The following is a 25,866-nucleotide window of genomic DNA, read 5'->3' as shown; positions in this document are numbered from 1 at the left end:
CACCACAAGATGGCCAGCAGGGGAGGGCAGTTAGGGGCAACCAGGACTGCAGGGGAGGGCAGTTAGGTGTGACCGGGCCAGCAGAGGAGGACAGTTGTGGTAACCAGGCCTGCAGGGGAGGGCAGTTGGGGGGGACCAGGCCTGCAGGGGAGGAGAGTTGCGGGGGACCAGGCCTGCAGGGGATGGGAGTGGGTTGACCAGGCCTGCAGGATAGGGCAGTTGGGGGAAACCAGGCCTGTAGTGGAGGGCAATTGGGGCAACCAGGCCAGCAGGGGAAAGCAGTTAGGGATGATCAGATCAGCAGGGGAGGGCAGTTGAGGGACACCCAGGCCTGCAGGGGAGGGCAGTTGGGAGGGAGGAGGCCTGCAGGAGAGGGCAATTGGGGACAACCAGGCCTGCAGGTGAGGGCAGTTAGGGGCAACTGGGCTGGCAGAGGAGGGCAGTTGTGGGCGACCGGGCCTGCAGGGGAGTGCAGTTAGGGGCAATCGGGCCAGCAGGGGAGCAGTTAGGCATTGATCAGGCTGGCTGGGAAGTGGTTAGGGGGTGATCAGACTTGCAGGCAGAAGCAGGTAGGGACAATTAGGCAGGCAGGCAGGTGAGTGGTTGGGAACCAGCAGTCCTGGATTCTGAGAGAGATGTCCGACTGCCCGTTTAGGCCCGATCCCACTGGGATCGGGCCTAAACGGGCAGTCGGACATTCCTCAAGGGGTCCCAGATTGGAGAGGGTGCAGGCTGGGCTGAGGGACACCCCTCTCCCCGGTGCATGAATTTTGTGCACCGGGCCTCTAGTTCTATAATAAAACAGTGAGTCACAGAGTAATTCAGAATTGTAACTTCCCATTCACTCCATGTTTGTTTCAGTTTTGATCATTTGTTCTGCACCACAAACTTTGGATGGTCTTCTCTGGTCTTTGTCTCCATAATTCTGAAGTTCAGTTATTCTTTGTACTGTTCTATCACCCTTGTTCTCCTATGTTTTAAAAGGTAGCTTCCAAGTATTATTTTTTTACTCATTAAGAATTTAATATGTCTTTTTTTAGACACATAATTTTTTTAAATAGTTTAAAAATCACAGCAAAAGTGAGTGGAAAGTGCAGAGAGTTCCCATATACCATTTAATACCCTCCCTAGCTTCCCCCACTATTGCCATCTCCAGCAATTTGGTATATTAGTTACCATTAATGAACCTGCAATGACAAATCATTATCATTCAAAGGCCATAGTTTACACAATGGTTCACTCTTGAGTTGATTCTATGGTTTCATAGCCTTAAAAATCCTTCTGTACAACCCATTCATTTCTCTTCCTTCCTAAACCTCTGGCAATTACTGATATTTTTGCTGTATTCCCAGTTTTGTGATGTCATATACAAATAGCCCCTGACTTATGTGGTTTGACTTATGATTTTTCAACTGTTTGAAAGTGAGAAAGTGACATGCATTCAGTAGAAACCATATTTTGAAGTTTAAACTTTTATCTTTTCCCAAGGTAGCCATATGGAGTATGATACTCTCTTAGGATGCTGGGGAGTAGCAGAGAACTGCAGCTCCCAAACATGTAATCATGAAGGTAAACAACCAATATTCTACAGGGTGCCCTGTTGTGAGCGTTTTGGGGTTATTGTGTTGTGAGCACGTTTAAGGTAGGCTAGGCTCAGCTAGATGTTTGATAGGTTAGGTATATTAAATGCATTTTCAACTTTTGATACTTTTTACTTGAATTTATCAGAATGTAACTCCATCATAAATCAAAGAACACCTGTAATTGGAAACAGGGTTTTTAAGACACACCAGTATTTTTTTCCTATATTTTAGTGTTCTGTTTACAAAGCTTCAGAGGTTTTGAAGCAGCTTCCCAAACACTATTTTTCCCAGAAGTCCTGTTAGTTTTAATGTTCAATTTTATAGAATAGGTGTTTTTGTTTGTTTTTTAAGGAATGGATACATTGAGTTTTTTGTAGAAGCACCCTAATTGAGTTTGAGCCATTATAAATTTTGGGGGTCTGAATGCTACAAGAGTTAGCCTACTCTACTTTATACAGATCTTTAACTAAAATAATTTTTACCCAGAGAGTAGGGCATTTTGAAGCAGTACTATTAGAAACAGTATAGCAAAGTAGTTGTGTGAACTTGAGCAAGTCTCTAAATCTTAATTGTCTTAAATAACAAATAGCTATAATAGGTTTCTGTGAATATACAACAAAACAAACTGTGCAATAGACTTGATTCAATACTGGCTTATCGCATTCCCTCAAACATTTCAGTTACAATTTTTATCATTGGCTTTGATATCAAATGTATCATAGTTCTGCCACTAACTAGCTGTACAACCTTAGGAATACTATTTAACTTGTTACAGTGTCAGTAAAATGAAATTAATACCTTAACTCATTGTTCTGGAGGAAGTGAGATAATATATGCAAAAGTAGTAACACATACTGGATCACATTTAAGTAGAAAGAATGATATTTTAAACACTTTCCCAGGAGCAGCAGCCACATTTTAAAAGATAGGCTTTCAAGTAAGAACTTGAAGGTGACTACTGTCCTTGCATACATATCAGAATGATTCCAGGGGTTACCGATGAGAAGGAAACATGTCTGTAATCCGTAGCAGACACACTAACCTTAGGAAAAAAAAATATTCCAGCTGCAGTGCTTTTCCCTAATTTGCTCAGGGACATGTTCATAGCAAGAAACTCCATGTCAGTAATAAGTTTATTAAAATTATTTCTAGATTTTATTGTATTCACTTTAAAGAAGGAAAATAAAACAAATAACATGCATCAAAATACATTTCAGAATTTGAGACTACAGCAATAAAATAAACTAGAAGAAATAGTAAGTGAGTATTAATTAATTAATGGGCTGCAGAAAGACTTTCTGATCATAATATTATAGAGGGGAACCATAAAAAGAAAGTTTAACAAATATGACTTCCTGAAAAAGTTTTTTGCCAAAATGTTTAATTCTTCTATGCGTCCACCCAAAAACAACTAATTTCGAACAATATGGGTAGTGTGTTCCTCAGACAAAGGATTTATAAGAGTAATGCTCTTAATCAATTGTAATCTCTCTTTTTTTAAAATATATTTTATTGATTTTTCACAGAGATGAAGGGAGAGGGATAGAGAGTCAGAAACATCGATGAGAGAGAAACATCGACCAGCTGCCTCCTGCACACCTCCCACTGGGGATGTGCCCGCAACCAAGGTACATGCCCTTGACCAGAATCGAACCTGGGACCCTTGAGTCTGCAGGCCAACACTCTGTCCACTGAGCCAAACCGGACAGGGTAAATTGTAATCTCTTAAGAAAAAGGAGAAACATCCAAATAGAAAGATGGTCGATGGAGTCTACATTTTTGTCCCCCTAAAATATCTGATCTCATTTGTTGACATTATAAGACCCAACTGTGCCAGAAGCTAATTCCAGCATGTCATAAATGCAAGAAGTTTCATCAAAAAAGTTAATGGAACTTGGGGATTCAGCAGGGCTGAATACATATTATCTGCTGCTGGAAATGGCTAAGGGCATTTCCCCAAACCTAAAGATTTACATAGATGATTGCTTGTTGCCAGACAGCTGAGGGCATTTCAATCTACATGTTATTGCCTTTTGCTGGCCAAACACATGAACAGCTGAAGGTAGTTCCACCAACCTAACAATGCCTACTATATACCAAACTTACCTTTGATATGTATATCTACTTTGCCTTAGGACAAATTGTGTTAATAAAGAGCAAGGTGTCCGGAGATTGAGGAGGACTTGGTTTCTTTAGCTAAGTCTCCTCTGGCTCCCCAAAATGCCTTCCAAATTTATGTTTTATCTCTAGACTCTTTAATAATTTACACGCAGCCCTTCTCCAAATTCCTGAACCTTTCTAGATGCTGGATAAGACCCCTGGCACAACTGATGGTATTAAGATGTGGGACCTTTGGGAGGTGATTACAAGGATCTCACCGATGGGATTAGTGCCCTTGTTGAAGAAACTCCAGATTTGTCACTCATCTCTTCTGCCACATGCAGACACAATGAGAAAACTGCTGTATCTGAATCAAAAAGGGGTCCTCAGACAATCTATCAGTGCCTTACTCTTGGACTCTCAGCCTCCAGAATTCTTAGAAATAAATTAATATTGTTTAAAAGCCTTCCATCTAAGACAGATGAGTAAATGTCAAATTCAGATAATTCATTGCCCAAATATTTGTTAAAAAACTAGTATATGCTAGACATGTTTTAAGTGGTGGGGATTAACACCACAATGCTTAAAATAGTCACTAACCCTCTTCTCAGAAAGTTTCTAATCTACTGAGAAGACAACAGCAAAAAAATAAACAGGAGGTAATTACATAAATAAACAACAATCTCAGTTGATAAACAAATGTTTTAGGAAAGTAGAGGAAGTAGCTATAACTCGGAGAGAGGCAATTTGGGGATGAGGGTCATATGGAAAGCTTTTCTGGGGAGGTAATATTTGAACAGAATGGAATGGAAAGAGAGAGTGAGCCTTGCATCGATTTGGAGACAAGGATACATTTTAGGTACAGAAAACCAACAGGATGGTCAAGGTCTCTGAGATGGAAACAAACGTAGCGGAATCTAAGAACAGAAATATCCACGTGGCTGGAGTGGAGTAATAGAAAAGGTGGTTTGGAAGGAAGAAGGTCATGTGGGACAACTGAAGCAGTAATACTTCAACAGAATCTCAGAAATAATAGCATACATATAAAGTAAAAATATAATGAGAAAAGATTTTACCTATTGAACTGGCAAGGATGCAATGATAATGTATGTTGTTGAAGAGAACAGTGAGTGGTATTCTCAAGTTTCCTGTATGAGTGAAAATATGTACTGCTTTATCAGAGAGCAATTTGATAGCTGTATCTAAAGGCTTACTACACATTTATAATATTTGACCAAGTAATTATGTAGCTGAAATTCTAGGAATTCATGCTGATGAGATCATGGAATATATATATATACACACACACACATATTCATGCAGATATTCATATATTATTGTTCAAAATAGTGCGATATTGAAAATAAACTAATGCACAAGTATAGGAAATCGTTGCGTTAGCATGGTACAGTGATATTATGGAATGTTATCAGAAATAAAATGATATTTTCAATAAAAGCAGTAAACAACAATAAGAAAAATATGGCCTCAATTTTATTGAAAAACAAAGAAGTAAGCAAGAACGTTGCAATGTAAGTAGTGATTATCACGGCTTTGAGGAAGTGTGTGATTTTGATCTTCCTCTTTATATGCTCTGTGTTTTCCAATTTCTGTGCAATAGTAATGTGTCACTTTTATAATCAGAAAAACCAAGCGGACATTCTTTTGCAAATAAAGTTTGCATTCACAAACTTTTGATTTTTATAAAAATGGATGGCCTATGATGGGTTATCCCAGTAGTAAATTGTATGTACACCTTGTTTAGCCGTAAACAGAACAAAGACAAGAAAAATGCAAGCTTCTCTCAGTGTATTTTTGAAGAGTCATCACAGAATAATGGGATCTTAGATGTGAAGGTCACTTAGTCAAAACACTTTGTTTTAAAGATGAAGAAACTGAGACTCAGGAAAGATAAGTGATCTGCCAAGGACTCAACAATGAACGAATGACGGAAATTATACTAAAACCTCTGTCTCTTGCTTCTCAGTCTATTGACCTGTATATCAGAACACCTCCTAACACCTATCAGCAGTATTACAAAGTTTCAGAAGAAGGGAAAACCTAAGGCTGGGCGATTCCTCTACTGTGTAGGAAAATTCTACCTCTAGTACGGGACAGGTGAGGATGACGAAAATACCTTCAGTTAACAATGTAACCAATTGTGGACAGAAGAACTAAGTGCAAAGAAGAAAAAGACAATCATTGAGAGTCAAGATACCCTTTTTATGAGTATCCATTTTTATGAGAATGAGTTCAGCCAGGGAAGGTAACTGGAGCAGCGTAACTAGAAACTATCCTATCAAGTCTTTAGAAAAAGAAAGCTAAGTGGTCTAGAACCTACAGGGAGGAACCTGGGTCAGATAAGATGTCTAGAGATGGTAAGTTGGGAAAAGTGTATCTGTAGAAATACTGTACCTCTGATGCCCCTATGGTTTAGTATTTTGAATTTCCTTACATAATGGAAGGCTTTTCATGTACATTAAGAATCTAGATTGATAGCTTACCATTGTTATTTTTGCCATGATATGCTTCATAGATATTTTCCACATGCTTGAGATGCTAGCATTTGAATGGTGTAACATATATCATTGTAATGCAAGATTTGTAGTACAACTTAGCAATTCCAGTCATAACAGTGAATTCTAAAAGAGCTTGTGTGGCACAGTGAAGAAACAGAAGTTATTATATGACACACCTATATATAACTCTAATTCATCACCTACTGACTTTGGGTAAATGAGTTTGAGAATCTCCATCTATAGAACTGAAAGGAGAAAATGATACAATGTTTGTAAAACACAGAGAACAGTATTTGGAATATAGGAGGCACAAATAAATATTGGAGGCTCTTTCCATATGCCTTACTTTCTACCATGTACACTATTATCCTCCCTTCATCTTTCCTATTCTTTCTAAATATAATTAGAGTTGTTTGAACTAGGAATCCACTTTATAATTTTCAGTGATGCTCTTTCAGAGCTTACATCTCATGGACACTTAATATTTTTTGACTAACTCTTTAATAATGGAGATCTCCCACAACCCTAAAGATGAGGGTAAAAGCTTGCTCTGACATGTGAGCAACTGGAATTGCCCATGAAGCACTGGAATGGATTTTCACAAACCCAACATAGGGTTTGTAGCTGCTGCATATACATCAGAGTGTGTGTGTGTGTGTGTGTGTGTGTGTGTGTGTGTGTGTGTGTTTTGCTCATGGAGAAGTAGAAGGAGGGTACTTTTTGACATGCAGAATCACTGAATCAATGGAATAATGAGCAATGTAATGATAGGTTCTACTTCACTTGCTTGCAAATTTCAATTTTTGATTCCTTCCCCACAGTATGAAGTGAAATGGAAAAATAAAAGTTGTCAATTTGAGCTTTCAAATATATTTAGTGTAAATGGATATTAAGTTTGAAAGTAAAGTAATTCATTTCTTCTCTGCATGGCTATAAACTAATTCTGTTCTTGGGTGAAAATATAGATCATGTCTGTGAGAGCCAATAGCTGGTAAGTCTATCTCATATTCACAACCTACATTTGCACACTTACATATAATTATACTAAATATTCCTGAAAATCAGTTTCCCAATTATATTTTTAACCTTAGTAACGTGTATAAGAATTACATGTGGAGATTTCTGAAAATACAAATCCTCAGTCTTCCATGAAAAATTCTAATTCAGGAGTCTATGTGTTTTAATGATCATCTCAAGTGACTCTGGTGCAGATTGTCATGCCTTGTTCATTTGGGAAACTTTTACAGGTCCCCTGTTCCATCTTGTTAATTCCTTCTAATGGGACCTTCAGCCAGCTCATCATCCTTCCCTCTATTGTTTTCCACTGAGAAATAATTCTTTTTTCCTCTATTTTTTAGAAATTTTTACTGCTTTTCTAATTCATTTAGTTAATATGAAACATCTTCACTTGGCTTCCAGAACACACATTTGCCTGCTTTTCTTCTCACATTTTGGCCAGCCTTTGTTGGTTCTTACTTATCTTTCCAACCTTTTAATGTTGATATTCACAAGGCTCAGTCCTTAGATATTTTCTGTTTTCTTTCAAAATAACTCCATAAGCCATCTTATTCATCTATTGGCTTGCATATCCAACTGTCTATTTGACATCTCCACTTGAATATCTAAAAAGGATTTCAAACTTGTCATACCTAGATCTATGATCCTGATATCCCTCCAAACCTGATTCTCCTTCAGTCTCCTCCATCTTTCCAGTTGCCAAAATTTTTGGAATTATATTTGACTCTTCCCTTTCTCTTATACCTTGAATTCATTCAATCCACTGACAAATGCATTGGTACTACTTAAAAATGTATTTATAATTTGAACTCTTCTTAGCACCCTGAAATCTCCCACTCTAGTCCTAGTCACCACCATTTCTCTCCAGTATGATTCAAAGCTTTCTCATGGATCTACCTCCCTTTCTGGGCTGTTCTTACTACAACAGCTAGAATAGCCTTGTTAAAATATAAGACAGAGCATGTTACCCCTAAAAACCCAAAGACATCTAACTCAAAGTTAAAGCCACAGTGTGTACTATGCCCCTAAGCCCTACAATAATCTGGCCACAAGGCCACTACTTTCCTTCAATTGCTCCACTTCCTCTCCTCCAGCCAAATGGTCTCCTCATGGTTCCTGGGACATGTTGCCACACTCCCACAACAGGGCATCTGCAACTGCTATTTCCTCTCTGGAAAGTGTTTCGCTGAGAGATAGGCATGGCTTGTTCTCTCCCTTCTTTCAGCTTTGACTTTAAAAGTCACTTCCTCAGGGAAACCTTTCCTAAAGTTATGGGCTGCCAGTGGTTAACTACTGGCAGTCATAATCACCCCTCCTGCTTTCGTTTCTACCTGTAGCTCCTACTCTATCCTGCTAGATATTTTACCTGGATCACTCCTGTTTGAATGATAGTTCTTCAGTGTTTTGTTCACTACTGTATTCCTGGAACCTAGAACAGCGCCAGACAATAGCAGGCATTCAGAAAATACTGGCTGAATGATTTAATGAACAAATGTTTAATTTCTAAGGTCCTGTCATCCATCTAATTTACTTCTAATACTTTTTCCCATTCTCTCCTTCATATTTCCAATTTCTTTTCCCATAAATAAACATATGCCAAACATCTTTATGTGACCCAAAATGTACAGTTTTCTACCAAATATCATTTGGACCATTATCTTCTTTTGCTATTAAAATGGTAGTTTTCTCTTTTATAGCACCTTCCACGTGAGGAGCACTAATGCAATCAACTTCTAACATAATGCTATTTCTCCACTTTGTAGATGAGGAAAGTATTCTTCCAGTGAGTAGCCTGAGATCACATTTAGTGACCATTCTTTTATCCTCCTTGGTCTGTCCCCAATGCTGGGCTTTTTTTTTTTCTTTCTATAAATAATGCTCTACCCATTCATACCAATGCTGTAGCATATTGCTTCTCATGCAGCTGTCCCATCTTTGAAACACTCCCAGATCCTAACAAGGACATATTATTCTCCCAATATTTATGTCATCTACATCGAACTTGGTCCTTTCATTTAACACTTATATCTTAAAACTCATCCTATATTTGCACTTCTAAATTTTTCCTGTTGGAAGGAAGATTCTATCTATCTATGTAGTTTTTATTTTATGTGACTCAAAACACTCTCCCTTTTTCTCTCATTCTGTGTATTACCCTTCCTCAGGTTTCTCAACAGTTAAACAAATCTCAGCTTCCAACCCCAGTTAAAAAATGTGGCACATGAGCCAGTGTTAATAGTTATAACTAATGTCAGCAGAAAATCTGGATGACTGTTTCAAAATGAAACTTACTGGCTAGTAATCTGGCAAAATGATTTGCATAATTTAAAGGTAATAACACATGTGCCAAGCACTTCCACTTAAATTTTTGTTGGGTGAATGTATCCATAAGAATTAAACAATAAAGATGATGCAAATTTTAGAGGACATGGACATCTTCAGTTATATTATGATACATTCGTGCTACTTTTATTTATTTATTTATTTATTTTTTTAAATATATTTTATTGATATTTCACAGAGAGGAAGGGAGAGGGACAGAGAGCTAGAAACATCGATGAGAGAGAAACATCGAACAGCTGCCTCCTGCACACCTCCCACTGAGGATGTGCCCGCAACCAAGGTACATGCCCTTGACCGGAATCGAACCCGGGACCCTTCAGTCCGCAGGCCGACGCTCTATCCACAGAGCCAAACCGGTTTTGGCCATTCGTGCTACTTTTAATCATAAAAACTAAAGTTAAGCTACCTGACATTAATGGGAAAAATGCAAGAAAAAAAGAGAAGAAAGTCAGGATAATTTAATAATTTACAAATTAATCATGTTCCTCTTGCTGAGATTGGCTTAAGTCAGACATTTCTTATGAGGAGACAGTAGCATCTAGACAGAAAAAAATCTAATCTTTATAAATATTTTAACGCTTGTGACTCTCAAAATAAATGCCTTTCTTCCTTCACATTTCACCATCAATCAGGTGAGATGATATTCTGTAAAGTCCTACTTTCTTTAGAGAAAACTTGAGCTTCACAATGTTCTCTCTGCATTTTTATTAGAAAAGGGGGGAAGGCTAAAAAAACTGGATTATGAAGGCACTGTTATTAATTCATTACCTTCCCAAGAGATGAATATGGGTTTTATAGTCATAATGCACTGAAGTATATGGTAGGATTTTCATTTTTAATAACTTCCTGTGAAAAAGAAAAAAAAGTTAAAGTTGCTTATTTTAAAAAGAGGAAATATATCTACACTAATAAAAGAGAAAGATGCAAATTGACTGTACCTTCGAGATACCCACCAGCCAATCAGGAGGAGTATGCAAATTAGCAGGACTAAGATGGCAGCGGCCACAAGAGCCAGCCAGAGTGGGCGGGAGGCTTGGGTCGCCCCTGGCAACAGAGGAAGCCAAGCTTCCCACCCACCCCGGCCAGCAGCTGAAAGAGGGGCCTGCGAGCAGAGAACATGGAGCTGGCCTGGGCGGGCAGGCAGAAGGCTTGGGTTGCCGTTGCCTGGGCCCCCACTGAGGGAGGGGCCTGCAAAAGGCCCTCAGCCCCTTACCCAGGCTGGCCACGCCCCCATGGTGTGAGGGTCCCTGCTGGGGGGCGTGGCCAGCCTGCAAACAGTCATCAGCCCCTCACCCAGGCTGGCCAGGCACCCCAGTGGGGACCCCCACCCTGAAGGGGGTGTGGCCAGCCTGAAAACTGCCCTCAGCCCCTTACCCAGGCCAGCACCATCCCCAGTGGGGATTCCCACCCCAATGGGGGCGTGGCCAGCCTGCAAACCACCACAGGCCCCTTGCCTAGGCAGCTCCGCCCCCTAAGGGAACCCCCACCCTGATCCAGGACACCCTTCAGGGCAAACCAGCCAGCCCCCACCCATGCACCAGGCCTCTATCTATACTAATAAAAGGGTAATATGCTAATTAGACTGGGAGACCTTCCAGATGTTCTTCTGGACAAAACCATGGTGGTGGGGCCAAGGTAGAGGTGATTAGGGCCACGCAGAGGCCTCTGGACCCCTAACGCAGGCTTGCGGAGGCCTCCACTGGGCTCTGCCCCCAGGCAGGGCCATGAAGAGGCCTCCGCCAGGCCGCAGGCCTCCTAGTGATGGATTGTGATGGCATGATGCAAGTCCCTGACACTGCAAGTCCCCGCCGAACCATGCCTGCTGTGCACACAGCCTGCTGATTGGTCATTATACGTGAGGGTGTCCCAACCATTTGCATATTACCCTTTTATTAGTATAGACTAGAGGCCCGGTGCACGAAATTCATGCACTACGGGTGGGAGGAGGGTCCCTCAGCCTGGCCTGTGCCCTTTCACAGTCCGAGACCCCTCGCTCCTTACTGCCTGCCTGCTTGCTGCTCCCTACCACTTGGCTTGCTGCTCCTTAGTGCTGCCACGGAGGTTCCTGCCACCTCCGCTGTACTCACCAGCCGTGAGTCCGGCTTCTGGCTGAATGTTGCTCCCCCTGTGGGAGCGCACTGACCACCAGAGGGCAGCTCCTACATTGAACATCTGGCCCCTCGTGGTCAGTTCATAGTGACCAGTCATTCCACCATTCAGTCAATTTGCATATTAAGGTTTTATTATATAGGATACTAATGAAAGCATAATATGCTAATTAGATTGAACATCCTTCTGGACGACCTTCTAGACCAAGCCAAGGCTGTGAGGGAAGCCTGGGTCCTGGGTGCTGGAGGCAAGCCAGTGCCGGCAGCTGGGGGAAGGAAGGCCTACTCTTACACAAATATCGTGCATTGGGCCTCTATTAAATAATAATTAATGTATTTATTTTTGAGGTTATAGTTTTTCTAAAACAACTTCTAATTTAGAATCCAACTTTTCTGAATAATTTTCGGTTGAGAATTATTAAACTCTGTTTTTCCACATAATGTTGTTTTCTGGGCCATCAAGAGTGTTGATAATACAGCATTTATTGAAGGAGCACTCCACTGTTGAGTTTGAAGCTTTATCCTTACCCAGCAACACCATTTTGTGAGGTCTGCTGCTTGGGCTTTCTTAATCTCACCAGAGGTGTCAAGTGATGTCAACCACACGATGACTGCCGCGTGGCTGAGAGTGTTTAAGAGAAGAAAAAGATTTATTCTGATTTTAAACTTGTTTAAAGTGAGAAAAAGAAATGCATCTTAGAATTCATGATCTATGGCATACTATTTGCCAAAATGTCAAGTAGTTTTTGTTTTTCCTATTGGTGACAACAATTTCATATACAAAAAAAACCTTATTTCTACAGGTACAGTAGTCTCGCCTTATCCATGGGGATATGTTCCAAGACTCCCAGTGGATGCCTGAAACCATGAGTAGTGCTAAACCATATATATATACACTATGTTTTGTTCTATATATACATAGCTTTGATAAAATTTAATTTATAAATTAGGCAAAGTAGAAAATTAACAAGAATAAATAATAAGCAGCACAATTATAGTAATATGCTGTGCTAAAAGTGATGTGAATGCAGCCTAATTAAGTAAACAAGGGTTAATGGAACACAGCATGTGGTGCTACAACAGTGGATCTGATAACTGAGGTGATTACTGGGTGACTAGCAGATGGGTAGTGTATGCAATGTGGACACACTGGACATTTGTGTTGCAGACTGACATAAGACCACATGGCCATGAGGCAGATTCTACGTTTTTTGGGTAAATATTGGTCAAGTCTGGCAGTTAAAGTAGATGAAGGCTAAATGTTCTTTCCCTCACAACTTTTCTGCTGTTTGTTATATTGCAATATAAGCACATATATGTCAAACACATAGTATTAATAGCAAAGAGTAAAAAACAAGTAGCTAGTTCTTATAGCTGCTCTGGCACCTGGACAGTCCATTCTGCTCAGACACTTGAACCAGCACATTGCACGACAGACTCACTCTGAGGTGAGCACAATGGTATCCTGGCAGTAGGACTAGCTGACCTTGTAACTGGGTCAGGCGATAAGGCACTCTGTGAAGGTGAAGTGGGAGGATGCAAGTCCAAAGGGAGGATGCCAGTCAGGATTGAGCTCTGCACCAAAGACATCCAACTGCTGGCCTTGCTGAATTCTTACATCATTCATTCAAGAAAAGGGGTCTGATCAATATTTCTTCCCACCACATATATAGGATCCTATTCATTTCACTCATGAAAAATCACTTCTAGTATTGTTTATATAAATTAACAAAATCCTAATATATATATTTGGATAAAGCAGTCAATTTCTGCAGTGTTCATTTCTGACAGAGATTTTTTTTTTACAAATGCTAGTCCACTGTTGCTTGAGTTTAAGTTGGAGTTAACTTATATACCCATATATATGTGTCATTATTAATATTCAATTGTTTTTAAAGTAAATTTCCATATTGACAGTGTAAAACTTTACCATATTAAATAGAATATAGCCAATGGAATTTTTAAGAATTTTTGATAATTTGGCACCATAATTATATGTTTTAATTAATAAAGCATTAAGTAATTAATATAGATATCCATGAGCCCCCCAAAATATATCAGGATATGTAGAAGCATAGTGAGTAATCACAGACTGCCATGTTGAATTTTACATTCTTTTTAGAAATTGAAAAAAAATCTTTCCATACTCTCAATTCTATTTTGTTATTCATTTTGCTACTTAATAGAGAAACCAGATATCTGAGCTGTTTAAATTTATGCACAAAGTAAGGCCAAGTTGGCTCTGACTTAGGCCTAAAGGTTTCCCATGGAGTGAAACACAGACATTTCAGAATAGTCTTTCAAACACCTGGTGTGGCTGTTTAGAGATTGCCTTTTGGTTTTATTGCAGTTCCTTCAAGTTGCTGAATAAGCTTCTTTTGAAACAATGCGAAAAAAGTTATATGGTATCAGATTTTATCAGCCTAAATATTTTCATATTTTCTGCAGCAATGTTTGGCTTCAAGAATAAATTTAACAACTTTCCTGAGCTTGTTAAAAATTTATATTGTGTTAACAAAACAATTACATCAACTTTAATGCATTAAGGGAAAAATATGTGTAGTCACAGCACTATTCATGATATTGGCCAGGTTAAGAAGATAATTAATTTGCATATATTTTTAGTCTCAATATAAAGTCATATGCCTTAGAACCATATTAAGACTGCTGTTGTGCCTTAACAGGGGTTTAGACAATGCTTCTAACTAAAAAAATTTGAAACATTTAAACATTACAAATTTTTAATAGTGAAATAAAACTATTAAAAATCCTCAGCTTTGCTGTACATGATAAGATTATTCTAAACTAAATAACCTTGGGGAAAATATGATTATAGAAATGCAAAATCCTAGACCAGTGGTCAGCAAACTGCGGCTCGCGAGCCACATGCGGCTTGTGAGCCGCGGTTTGCCGCTCTGTTGACTAATGAGTTTGCCTACCACTGGGATAGGAGCTTAATCACAAGGAACAACAGCCTGTAATTATTGGAATTGAGAGTCTAGGTCAGTGGTCGGCAAACTCATTAGTCAACAGAGCGGCAAACTGCGAGCCGCAGTTTGCCAACCACTGTCCTAGACCTAATGACCCCACTTCTAGGAATATATCCTAAGAAACCCAAAGCACCAATCAGAAAGAATGTATGCACCTCTATGTTCATAGCAACATAATTTACAATAGCTAAGATCTGGAAATAGCCCAAGTGCCCATCAGTAGATGAATAGATAAAAAAGCTGTTGTACATTTATACCATGGAATACTCTGCAGCAGTAAAAAAAAAAAAGGAGCATCTCTTACCCTTTGAGATAGCATGGAGTGAGCTGGAGAGTATCCTGCTAAGTGAAATAAGTCAGTCAGAAAAAGGCAAGTATCAATTATTGCACTCATATGTGGAATCTAAGTAACTGATGAATGGCGTGGATCCAGAGACATGGAAGCATGGGACAGAGTATGGAATCTGAGAGTGAAGGTGGGGGAGGGTGGGTGGGTGGAAGATAATCAACCTTGTATGCATATATGCATAACCCATGGCACAGACATGGGTGCCTGTGCTGAAGGCCTGGGGTGGCAGGAGGGGAGTGACGGGAGGGTAGAGGGGCTGGACAAGGTCAATGGGGGGAAAAAGGAACATATGTAGTACTTTCATTAATAAAGAATTTTTAAAAAAGGAAATGCAAAATCCTAGAGTTTGGAAAAAACTTTGAAGGCCTTTAAAAACTTCTTAATGAAGTAGCTTCATTTTTAATACTCTTGATATTATGCAGTCCCCATGATACGTGTTTAGTAATTAAAAAGAAAAACACAACGTCTGTCTTAATAAACAATTCTTCTCTTCTCTTAAACATATCAAATTAATGTTTTTTAAATCAGTGTATTAATTAGAATGTGCCTCCTAATAAGAGCATAGTATATGCATTGTAGAGGAATAATTATTTATTCTTCCATTTAATAGATCTTCAAATCTTCAAGTACTCAAAGACAATTTTTGTGTCTCCCTGGACTCTTCACCCCTACCCCAGCTCTACCTCCATTCCCACATAATTTAAAGCAGGGGTCCTCAAACTACGGCCCGCACGCCACATGTGGCCCGCCGAGGACATTTATCCAGCCCGCCTGGTGCCGCTGCCTGTCCTGCTTAGCAGCTGACTCGTCCTAGGCCTGCAGTGCGCATATGAATTTGTTCATAGTTTTTTTTTTTAAACTATAGTCCGGCCCTCCAACAGTCTGAGGGACAGTGAACTGGCCCCCTGTTTAAAAAGTTTGAGGACCCCTGATTTAAAGCCTTTACCTTCATAATTCTCAAGACATGAATTTCACACAGACACTTCTGTTTAGTGGCTTCATCAGTGTCATATTAGTTTTTCTACATTTATATATGCTATCCAGACAGATTGTAAAGCTAACTCATTTAAGGAATGAGTTGGACAGATTTTCTTTGCTTTTATTACCTTGAAATGACCTAGTTCTTTTCTGTGGTTTCCAACATCCTTTCTTTGTCACATTTTTATTGTGTATTTTTTAAATTTTTTATTTTGTGCATTCCATTTTTGAGATTGCATCTCATTGATTGTTCTACATAAAGTCAAGAAAGCAAGCTTATTCTTTCAAAGTTTCCTGAAAGGTTTAGAGTTTCACTCCAGGCAACTCTAAATCAGAAATGTCCAACAACCATTTGAACAAGAGGTGGCTTTTTATAGCTTTGAAAGTGGCTTATGCTCAAAGAATATAATCATGAAATATGTGCCATAACCTTTCAAAGATGCCTCCTTATATTACACTTAAGAGTCACTTGAGGATTCGTGAGTCAATCAGTATATAATACTGAAAAAAGATACTCACTGGTAAGTTTATGCTGATGAGACAAGTGAATATAGTCTACCTTTATCAAAACAGTCTCCCTTTTGAATTTTAAAATTTTTAAGAGGGGCACTTTTCCAGTCTTTACTCAGGAAACAAATTTCTTGTGGCCTCAAAAGAAAAAAAAAAACTAAGAGAAAATTCAGGATAAATGTCTAATGATGACTTTTTTTCTACTACAAGTTAGCTTATTCAAAGTAAACTATATTATTCATTTTGCACTGCACTTCCAATACTTATTTCTCTTTCACAATGCAATTTTATGTTCTTTAGTAGACTATAAGGAGGAAGTTCTGTAAAAGTAACCACAATTTTAGAGTGCAAAATATGCCCTCATTCTCAAACTTTTAAAAGCAACAACTTGGTGGAAGGGAATATCTATCAGATGGGTTACATTAGTTAGGGAGAAAAATAGAATCTGCTCATTCATAAGGGTTAAACACTCAAGTTTTAAATATTGTCTTATTAAAATCTTCAATATTGGCTTGACTCAAAAGGAGAATAAATGCGTAATAATGGAATTGACAGAAATATAAATATAAAAATTTTTTCTTGAATGAAATAAAACTCTCACTCAAGGCAAGGGACATTTCAAGATGTGAATACCAATTTGTTGCTTAACAAATGGGAAGGTAAAAGGAGATATCACACTGTGACAATTCACTGGATATCAGCCAATCTTATAAAGACAAAAGTGCAGAATTCTAAAGGAGATTGGCAGACATCCCAGATCAATTAAGGAAGAAATCCTGCAGTACAGGCAACATATTCATCTTTCAAACCTTAAATTTAGATAATTCAGCTGAAGGACAGACATATGAAAGTAAAAATATAACTAAGTTGGAGAAAAATGATAGATATAGAGATTCTTTTACATTACAGACTGCATTCTATTGAGCTGAATCACTGGTTAATTCAATTAAGGAAAACCAATGCTTGTGAGATCAGATCATCTGACTGATTGGGCCTGTTACCCAAGAGTCACACTGATAGTTTCACCTACAGCCACTTAAAAGATCAAATCTGAAAGTTACTGTTCAAAATATGTCAGCACTGTTGCTGGGCAAATTTTATTTGACATTCTATGTAGGATTCTAGATAAAATATGGTAATTGTGTATATATACATTATGTATAGAGTAAACAATACAGTATAGTATAAATTGAACACACCTGGGCTTATGATTGTATTACCATGTACTATGATTTTCTTCAAATTAGGACCTGGAAAATAGAAATTAGGCATGCATTTCAGTCTAACAAATAGAAACATTGAAATTATAGTTTTAAAGATAAATATCTAACAAAATGGAACTCAATGTCATGCTCTGTTGAGGAAAAGCAATGCTCAGGGCATGGGCTGCCTCACCAATAACTGGAAAGAAAATAAAATTGATGCTGCTTTAAAAGAATTAAGTAAATCAGTGTTTCAGTTCTCCAGAACCCTAATATCAAAATAAATTCTTCCCTCCTCAAAGATTGAGAATGTAATACTTTTTAAGAAGATGCTTAAAACATCTTTCTACAACTTATTTTACTATCAATAAGAATGAAATAATAAATAGGATACATGTGGCAAACAAGTTAGTTAAAAATATGAAAGAGTTTAATAGAAGGTTAACTTTCATTATTAAAAGACAGTCATTAGATGGGTTAAAACTGGTATGCTTCTTGACCAGACAATATAATTTAATAATATATTTTGCATGTACTTGATACAAATTATTCTATAACCATGTTAGTATTCTAGGTCTTTCAAATAAATATGAACAATTTAGAAAAAATGCCAGTTTGTTTTCATATGAATATTTCATTTCATTCTTTGGCACCAAATATTCAAACATTATCTTTTATATAGTTTTGAAAATGAACTGAGTGTAATCTAATTTTTCTGAGCCAAATCAAGGTCAAAATCATTTTGCTAAATGTTTTAAGGCATCATAGTCAATTTCTTTTAGAAATTTGTCATACTTTTAATCAACTGTATTTTATCTATATAGTTATTTCTACCACTAAAACACATTCTCCTTATCTGTGTTTTTATACATCTGAACCATTTATTTCTTTAAAAGAAAATATAATTTTGAAAGTAAAAGTAACTATTAATTTTAAATCTTTGAGCTATAATTTTATTGTATATTATTTATAGGAATTTTAAAATATCAGCTCATAAAAATTTGTAGAAAAAATGTATTCTTTTTTTTTAAATATGTTTTATTGATTTTTTACAGAGAGGAAGGAAGAGGGATAGAGAATTAGAAACATCGATGAGAGAGAAACATCGATCAGCTGCCTCCTGCACACCTCCTACTGGGGATGTGCCCGCAACCAAGTTACATGCCCTTGACCAGAATCGAACCTGGGACCTTTTAGTCCACAGGCTGATGCTCTATCCACTGAGCCAAAGTGGTTTTGGCGAAAAAATGTATTCTTGTATGTAATCAGACTTTTTAACAGCTATTTAACATGCATTTGAATGTGATAAAGCTACATATATAGCATGTGGTAAAAAATTATGAGTGAAAGCAAATTTTAAAAAATAAAACAAAATATTCATGTTTTTGAGAGTCTTCAAGGTAACCCATTATAATGTTCCCATTTTATATGAAGATATCTGAGTCCCATAAAAATTCAATATTAACCAAACTCAATAGTTTAGTGACAGAGCAGAATTTAGAATGCCATGTCACAGTGTTTTGCCTTTTCTGAGATCTACTGAGGGGAGGATGAATAACAGAGGGATGTCCTCTTTGAATGGAGCAGGCTTCTCAACATAACTACTATAGAAAAGAAAAAAAGTCCTGCAATGAGTTGTAAGTTAGAAGTTTACCTTTTTCCAAAAAGGCTCTGGTGTGAGCCACTTGCAGAAATGAGAAGGCTTCTAAGCAGTCATACTATGTTTCAATGTTTCACTCCTTTCCCACCATAACATTTATGAGTTAGTGAAAGAAGCCAAGCATATTTGAAAATTTAATGAAAAAGCACCATTTTATGTCCTAATAGTGCAAGGATAAGAGTATATGATAAAAATAGTGTCACATCCTAACTACCCTTTTCATCAAATTATTACTGCTAGAATATTTGTTTGGGATAAATGCCATTGAACAATGGCTAAATATAGAATAATTGATTCATATTATTCTGAGTGGTAATAAATATTTATAAACCTGATTTTATTTTGTTTGTTCATGTTCTTCTACGTGATCTATATGCATTTTTAAATGTTTTTTATTGATTTTAGAGAGAGAGGAAGGGGAGGGAGGGAGAGAGAGATAGAGACATCAATGAGAGAAACATTGATGAGAGAGAAATATCCACTGCCGTCTCCTGCACGCCCCTTACTGGGGATCGAGCCTGCAACACTGGCATGTGCTCAGACCTGAAATCCAACCAGTGACCTCTTGGTGCATGAGACAACATGCAAGCAATTGAGCCACACTGGCCAGGCTGACCTATTTGCCATTTAAAATGTAGTGGCAAATTCAGTATTGTGGTAAGTTAGTTTGAAATACATGTGAAAAAGTAAGTTGAAACAGTCTTATTTTATCTTTATGTTAGACCTTTCCCACTCAATATATTTTTATTAAGAATCTATTCTGTATACAATAATACCTTAGTTTATATGATAAAGCTAATTTGTAAGAATTAATTATTAGGTAATATTTAAAACCAGGTTCAGAACAATTGATAGGCTTGAGTGCCTAATTTTTTGTTTTGTCATTGATTTTGGATGTTTACTGACATTAAAAATAATCACGAACATGCTGATTACATGTGTTGTCCTTTAATATAGTTAGCTAAATTATTTGACACTTAATTCACAATGCCTTGTGAGTACACAGCATTTATTACTATCTTTTTTATTTTTATTTTATTTTATTGATTTTTTACAGAGAGGAAGGGAGAAGGACAGAGAGCCAGAAACATCGATGAGAGAGAAACATCGATCAGCTGCCTCCTGCACACCTCCCACTGGGGATGTGCCCGCAACCAAGGTACATGCCCTTGACCGGAATCGAACCTGGGACCTTTCAGTCCGCAGGCCGACGCTCTATCCACTGAGCCAAACCGGTTTCGGCTATTACTATCTTGAATACACTACTTTGAAGACTTTAAATTTAATATTTAATACTAATGACCTGGTGTATGAAATTCGTGCACATTAAAAGGGGGTTAATTAGAGGAAATAATTTAATATTGCTATTTGCCCTTTCTCTATAATAGAAGTGTCAGAGATGAAAGAAAATTAGTAAAATGTATATGAAAACCTTCCTCCTGTCAGAGTCTGGGGCTCACCATGGGACCCAGAGTCAAGTCCCCGCCCACCCACATGTACCTCAAAATCGTGTGAGACCCAGACCTGGCCACCCCCTCCCCCCATTAGGCTAGATCCAGACCTGGCCAATCCCACCCCTCTCAAGCCCTGCCGGCAGGGGGTGTAGCTTCAGGTCCCCTGGCCCGGCGCCAGGATGGGAGGGGGGTGGCCTGAGGTCCCCCAGCCCAGACCAGGGTGGGGGGCATGCCTTGAGGTCCTCCATCAAGCCCCGCCAGGTGGGGGCCATGGCCTGAGATCCCCTGTCAAGCCCCGCTGGGTGGGGGCATGGCCTGAGGTCCCCCATCAAGCCCCACCAGGCGGTGGGGGAGCGGGTAGCCTCAGGTCCCCTGGCCCAGCACTGGGAGGGGAGTGCAGCCTCAGATCCCCCATCAAGCCCCGCTGGGTGGGGGCGCAGCCTGAGTTCCTCTGACTCAGGACTGGGGGTGCACCTTGAGGTCCCCCGTCAAGCCCCGTTGGGTGGGGGGCATGGCCTGAGGTCCCCTGTCAAGCCCAACCAGGCAGGGGGGTGCAGCCTCAGGTCCCCTGGCCTGGTGCTGGGGCGGGGGGCGCAGCCTGAGGTCCCCTGTCAAACCCCATGGAGGCGGGGGAGGGCAGAGCCTCAGGTCCCTGCTGATTGCTCATTAACGCTCCTTATGGGAACTTGGCCTCAGTTGTGGGTTCAGCCATCTTTGTGACAAAGTGATGGTCAATTAGCATGTTCCCTCTTTATTAGATAGGATAATATATTTAAATAAATAATCTTTAGCATTTTGATACTTGTTGTTTTTCTAATTTTTCCTATATTCTCATTTCAGGTGCTAAGTATGAAATTTTAATGAGCACTTCCAACCACTTTTTAAAAATGGTATTATATATATATTTTTAAATATTTATTTTTTATTGATTTCAAAGAGGAAGAGAGAGATAGAAACATCAAAGATAAGAGAGAATCATTGATTGGCTGCCTCCTGCACACCCTCTACTGGGGATCAAGCCTGCAAGTCAGGCATGTGCCCTTGACCAGAATCAAAACCGTAACCCTTCTGTCTGCAGGCCAATGCTCTATCCACTGAGCCAAACCAGCTAGAGCAGTGGTCGGCAAACTCATTAGTCAACAGAGACAAATATCAATAGTACAACGACTGAAATTTCTTTTGAGAGCCAAATTTTTTAAACTTAAACTTCTTCTAATGCCACTTCTTCAAAATAGACTCACCCAGGCGATAGTATTTTGTGGAAGAGCCACACTCAAGGGGCCAAAGAGCCGCATGTGGCTCGCGAGCTGCAGTTTGCTGACCACGGAGCTAGGGCAATGGTATCATATATTTTAATTAACCCCAAATTCAATCTCATCAATCTCTGACCCTCTTAATAATATAGATATGTACTTACTTGTTGATAATCCTTCTCCAATAGAATGCAAACTCCAATGGACTAGAGACATTATCTCCTGTTTTCACTATTTTATTCACCAGGGTTTTTAGACTAGGCCATGGCAAAAGGGAAAATCTAATGCTTAATACTTGTTGAATGAATAAATGTCTAAATGCAAACCCAGATTTTGTTCTTCTCCTTGGTGTGTCTTCCAGGGCTTGCTTACATTTTGAGACAAAGTGATCAGACCTTTTCTCAGTGGCTTTTAGACTTTTTCTAGTATGCCCCACAGAAATAACTTTCATATCTGTGTGTGTGTTTGAAACAAAATACTCCTGAAACAATACTTCATGGTATTATCAGTGAACCCTGATAAATAAATCTCTAAGCTATTGCTTCCATACTATTTATTTAAAGAATAATTCTGGAGCACAGAGTATTTTTAGAGTAGTGAAAACACTGTGTAAAACATAATGATGAATATGTATGCTTATATATTTGTCCAAGCCCGTGAAATGTAAAACTCCAAGAATGAACCAGTATGTAACCTTTATGTATACCATATGGAACCAAGAGTGTGTCATCAGGTAAATTTGTTATGTGGGTTCATAAATTGTAACAAAAGTACCACTCCGGTGGGTGGATGTTGATTATGGGAGAGGCTATACATGTGTGGGTGCAGAGGGTATATGGGAAATCTATATATTCCACTCCATTTTGCTGTGAACATAAAACTGCTCTGAAATCTAAAGTATTAATAAAAACAGAATAATAGCGCTGCTCTTGAAATTGATTTCACATCCCACACACCTGCGGTTTGTAAAACACCATTTTAGACAAAAATGACAAGAGATGAACCACATTGATCTTTGTGTTTGTGGAAAGAACACGTGTCCTTGTAAGCATCGGATGCGCAATTGCCAGGTCCATCTTTTCCTGAACTTTCCACCTTCCCAGCCACTTCAGCTCTCTCTGTGGATATCACTGACTTTTCATACCCCCAACTTTCAGAAGCTAGGAGGCCTGAAAGAAAATGAAAAGTGTCCCTTCTAGGTCTCATGGTGAGCAGCTGAGAAATTATGTAAATTCGGACTTGGATTCAGCTACAAACAAAGCAATGTACAAAAATTATTTCATAATCACCACAATCATACAAACCAAGAATTGCTACTCTCCTTTTATAAGTTAAACAATTGAGGCCCAAGAGGTCAGATGACTTACTCAAGGAGACAAAGTTAATGAGCAGTAGGGTCTAGATAGACCCACTCCTGTTGCCAATATAGTCTCCCTATGGGGGAGACAGATGCCTGATGAGGAAGTTCCTGGAACCAGAGGCAGTTCCTCCGGAGCTCAGAGCCTCCAGATACTCAGAGGAGGGAGGCCCAAAGGCCTGCATGTTCAGGGCCTCTTCCTATGGACCATGAAGATAAAGAACACAATATTCTCTCAAACTTCACCTTGCCAGTCTGTACCCTCCTTAACCCCACCCTCATCTCTAGCCCCTTCCACTGTGCAGGGGGTGGTGGTGAGGCATCTAAAGGCAGCCTTGATCATTTATTACACACTTCAACACATGGACTTGGCCCATGACTACAAGAGCCCTGTGAGTTAGGAAGGAAGGACTGCTATCCCCCCGAGAAATTAACCTTGATTTAACGAAGGTCATATTCACTGAAGCGCAAAAGAAAGCACAGAATTGGGCTCCTCTGCAATTGCATGTTTCCATTTTTTCCTAGAGGGAAATCTTCACTAAGTAGAACTAGTCAAGATTTATTGCAAACTAAACACTTCCAATTCCAGTCCCTTCCCAGACCCCACTATCACCAAGGCATGCGCTATTCATTGAGTGTGGATGAGCCAGTCACCTTTGGAGAAGTACTTGGGTTCTACCTTCACCCACTTCCTCCTTGGCCACCTTGTTTGTGCTCTGCTCCCTTTCTGGTCTAATGTCTAGGGTTAAACGCAGGGTGGTGGGAAGAGTCCTGGCCCTCTGTCAAACCAGGCATGGGCATGCTCAGTTGCGGAGAGGGAGTTGGCCAGGCCTGGGGAGCTGGGCTGCTCCCACCGCCTTCGGAGCCTGAGTGCGCACAGCTCTGGGGCCGCAGCCCCCGGGCAGAGGCCACGCCGCGCCGCTCGCCACCCCGGAACGCGCGGCGCCCGCCCCCTGCAGCCTGTGCTGCAGCTGCTGGCCACCGGAGGGGGCGAAGAAACGTCAACCTGTTGTTTGTCCTGTCACCATTTATCAGCTCTCAGCACCACAAGGAAGTGCGGCACCCACACGCGCTCAGAAAGTTCAGCATGCAGGAAGTTTGGGGAGAGCTTGGCGATTAGCACAGCGGCCGGCCATCGCGGAGCGAGCGCAGGAGGCAATAGCGCGGTGCGGCAGCGGCCGTCCCGGGAGATCTCCCGGATTTTTCTTAGAGCAACGCTGTCCCTCGGTCTCTGATCCCAATGCACCGGCTCATCCTTGTCTACACTCTAATCTGCGCAAACTTTTGCAGCTATCGGGACACTTCTGCAGCCCCGCAGAGCGCATCCATCAAAGCTTTGCGCAACGCCAACCTCAGGCGAGATGGTAAGAGGCTCAGATTTTATTTATTTATTTTATTAAAAATAATCACCTTTTCTTGTCCTCTCTTTGTCTCTCTCTCATGCGAACCCTGGTGAATGCATTGTGGTATGGGGGGTTTCGTGTCGGTCGGTCCCCAGACCCCCAGTTCTGAGAGAGCCCCCTTTTTTTCCGGAATAGGACGGAGATGTGTGGGATGCGTGTAGGAGAGAATGGAACCAGTGAGGTGGCTCTCTCCCTGCACTCTAGAGAAGTCGATTTGATGCCCATTAGGTACTAAGTCCAGAACCGCTGAGTTGCAGAAAGTTGCAGGCTGCGCCGCCCATTGGTGAAGCTCTTAACCTTTTGAACTTGAAACTCAGATAGAGGAGACACTTAAAGTAGATGAAGGCACTCAAGAGTGACTTCCTCTGGGTGACTTATTTTAATTTTTATTGTTTTAGTGGAGAAAGAGGGAACGAGGCATTTCAGTATCTCACATCTGGGACAGACTGACTACTTATTTATTTTTAGGAGATGGATGTGTGCCCATTCTGTCCCCAGAGTGACTTTCCCACTGGGGTTCAGAGCTCAGAGTCTGGGAGAATAGGGATTTTGGGGTTCCATCTGTACCATAGGGGGACCGGTTTCTGCTATTAATTTCCTTGCACAGAAGGCTTTTCAACTGTTTGCAAAAAAGTAAAGCTCTTTAAACAGCTATCCTAAGAAAGCTTGTGTGTTTTCCTTTATTACAGAGGACACCTGGGTCATTGGGTCCCAGAAACTTTAATTCAGTTTATTTATTTTCTGGGCCTCCATCGAGATCTGAAGTTGATTTGTTTCTCAATTCTCAACTACAGCTGATGTTGCCAGTATTTTGCAGCTGTTTCTGCCATCTACCTGAAGTGACCCATAGGTTTTCTTTCATCAATAACATCTTCTTCTGCTTGGGTATAGTTCTAACACATCCCCTAAGATCACCGAGTTAATCTTAATGGCTTCACTATATGAGCTGGCAACATTTGACTGTTCTCTGGTAAATTTATATTAGCCATCTTATTCTCTCATTGTATGTTCTTAACTTGGACTTTGCTAAAAGCTTCTGA

The 25,866-nt window shown here is 39.8% G+C and overlaps 1 protein-coding gene across 2 annotated transcripts in view; it reads left to right on the top strand.

The window, feature by feature from the left end:
* Window positions 1-24,228: 24,228 nt before the first annotated feature.
* Window positions 24,229-25,866, top strand: part of PDGFD (platelet derived growth factor D) — a 279,623-nt gene continuing 277,985 nt past the window's right edge. Inside the window, exon 1 of one of the 2 annotated variants that reach the window (XM_080641016.1) lies at window positions 24,229-24,787. In XM_080641016.1, coding sequence (XP_080497142.1) covers window positions 24,664-24,787 — 124 coding nt within the window. In that variant the 5' untranslated portion in view covers window positions 24,229-24,663. The remainder of the gene's footprint in view (window positions 24,788-25,866) is intronic. The other variant, XM_080641015.1, reaches the window with a different exon arrangement.

This window comes from Plecotus auritus (genome assembly GCF_963455305.1).
Source record: "Plecotus auritus genome assembly, chromosome: 9".
NCBI lineage: Eukaryota > Metazoa > Chordata > Mammalia > Chiroptera > Vespertilionidae > Plecotus > Plecotus auritus.
Note: the sequence above shows the minus strand (reverse complement) of the source record. Positions and strands in the feature narration are given on the sequence as shown.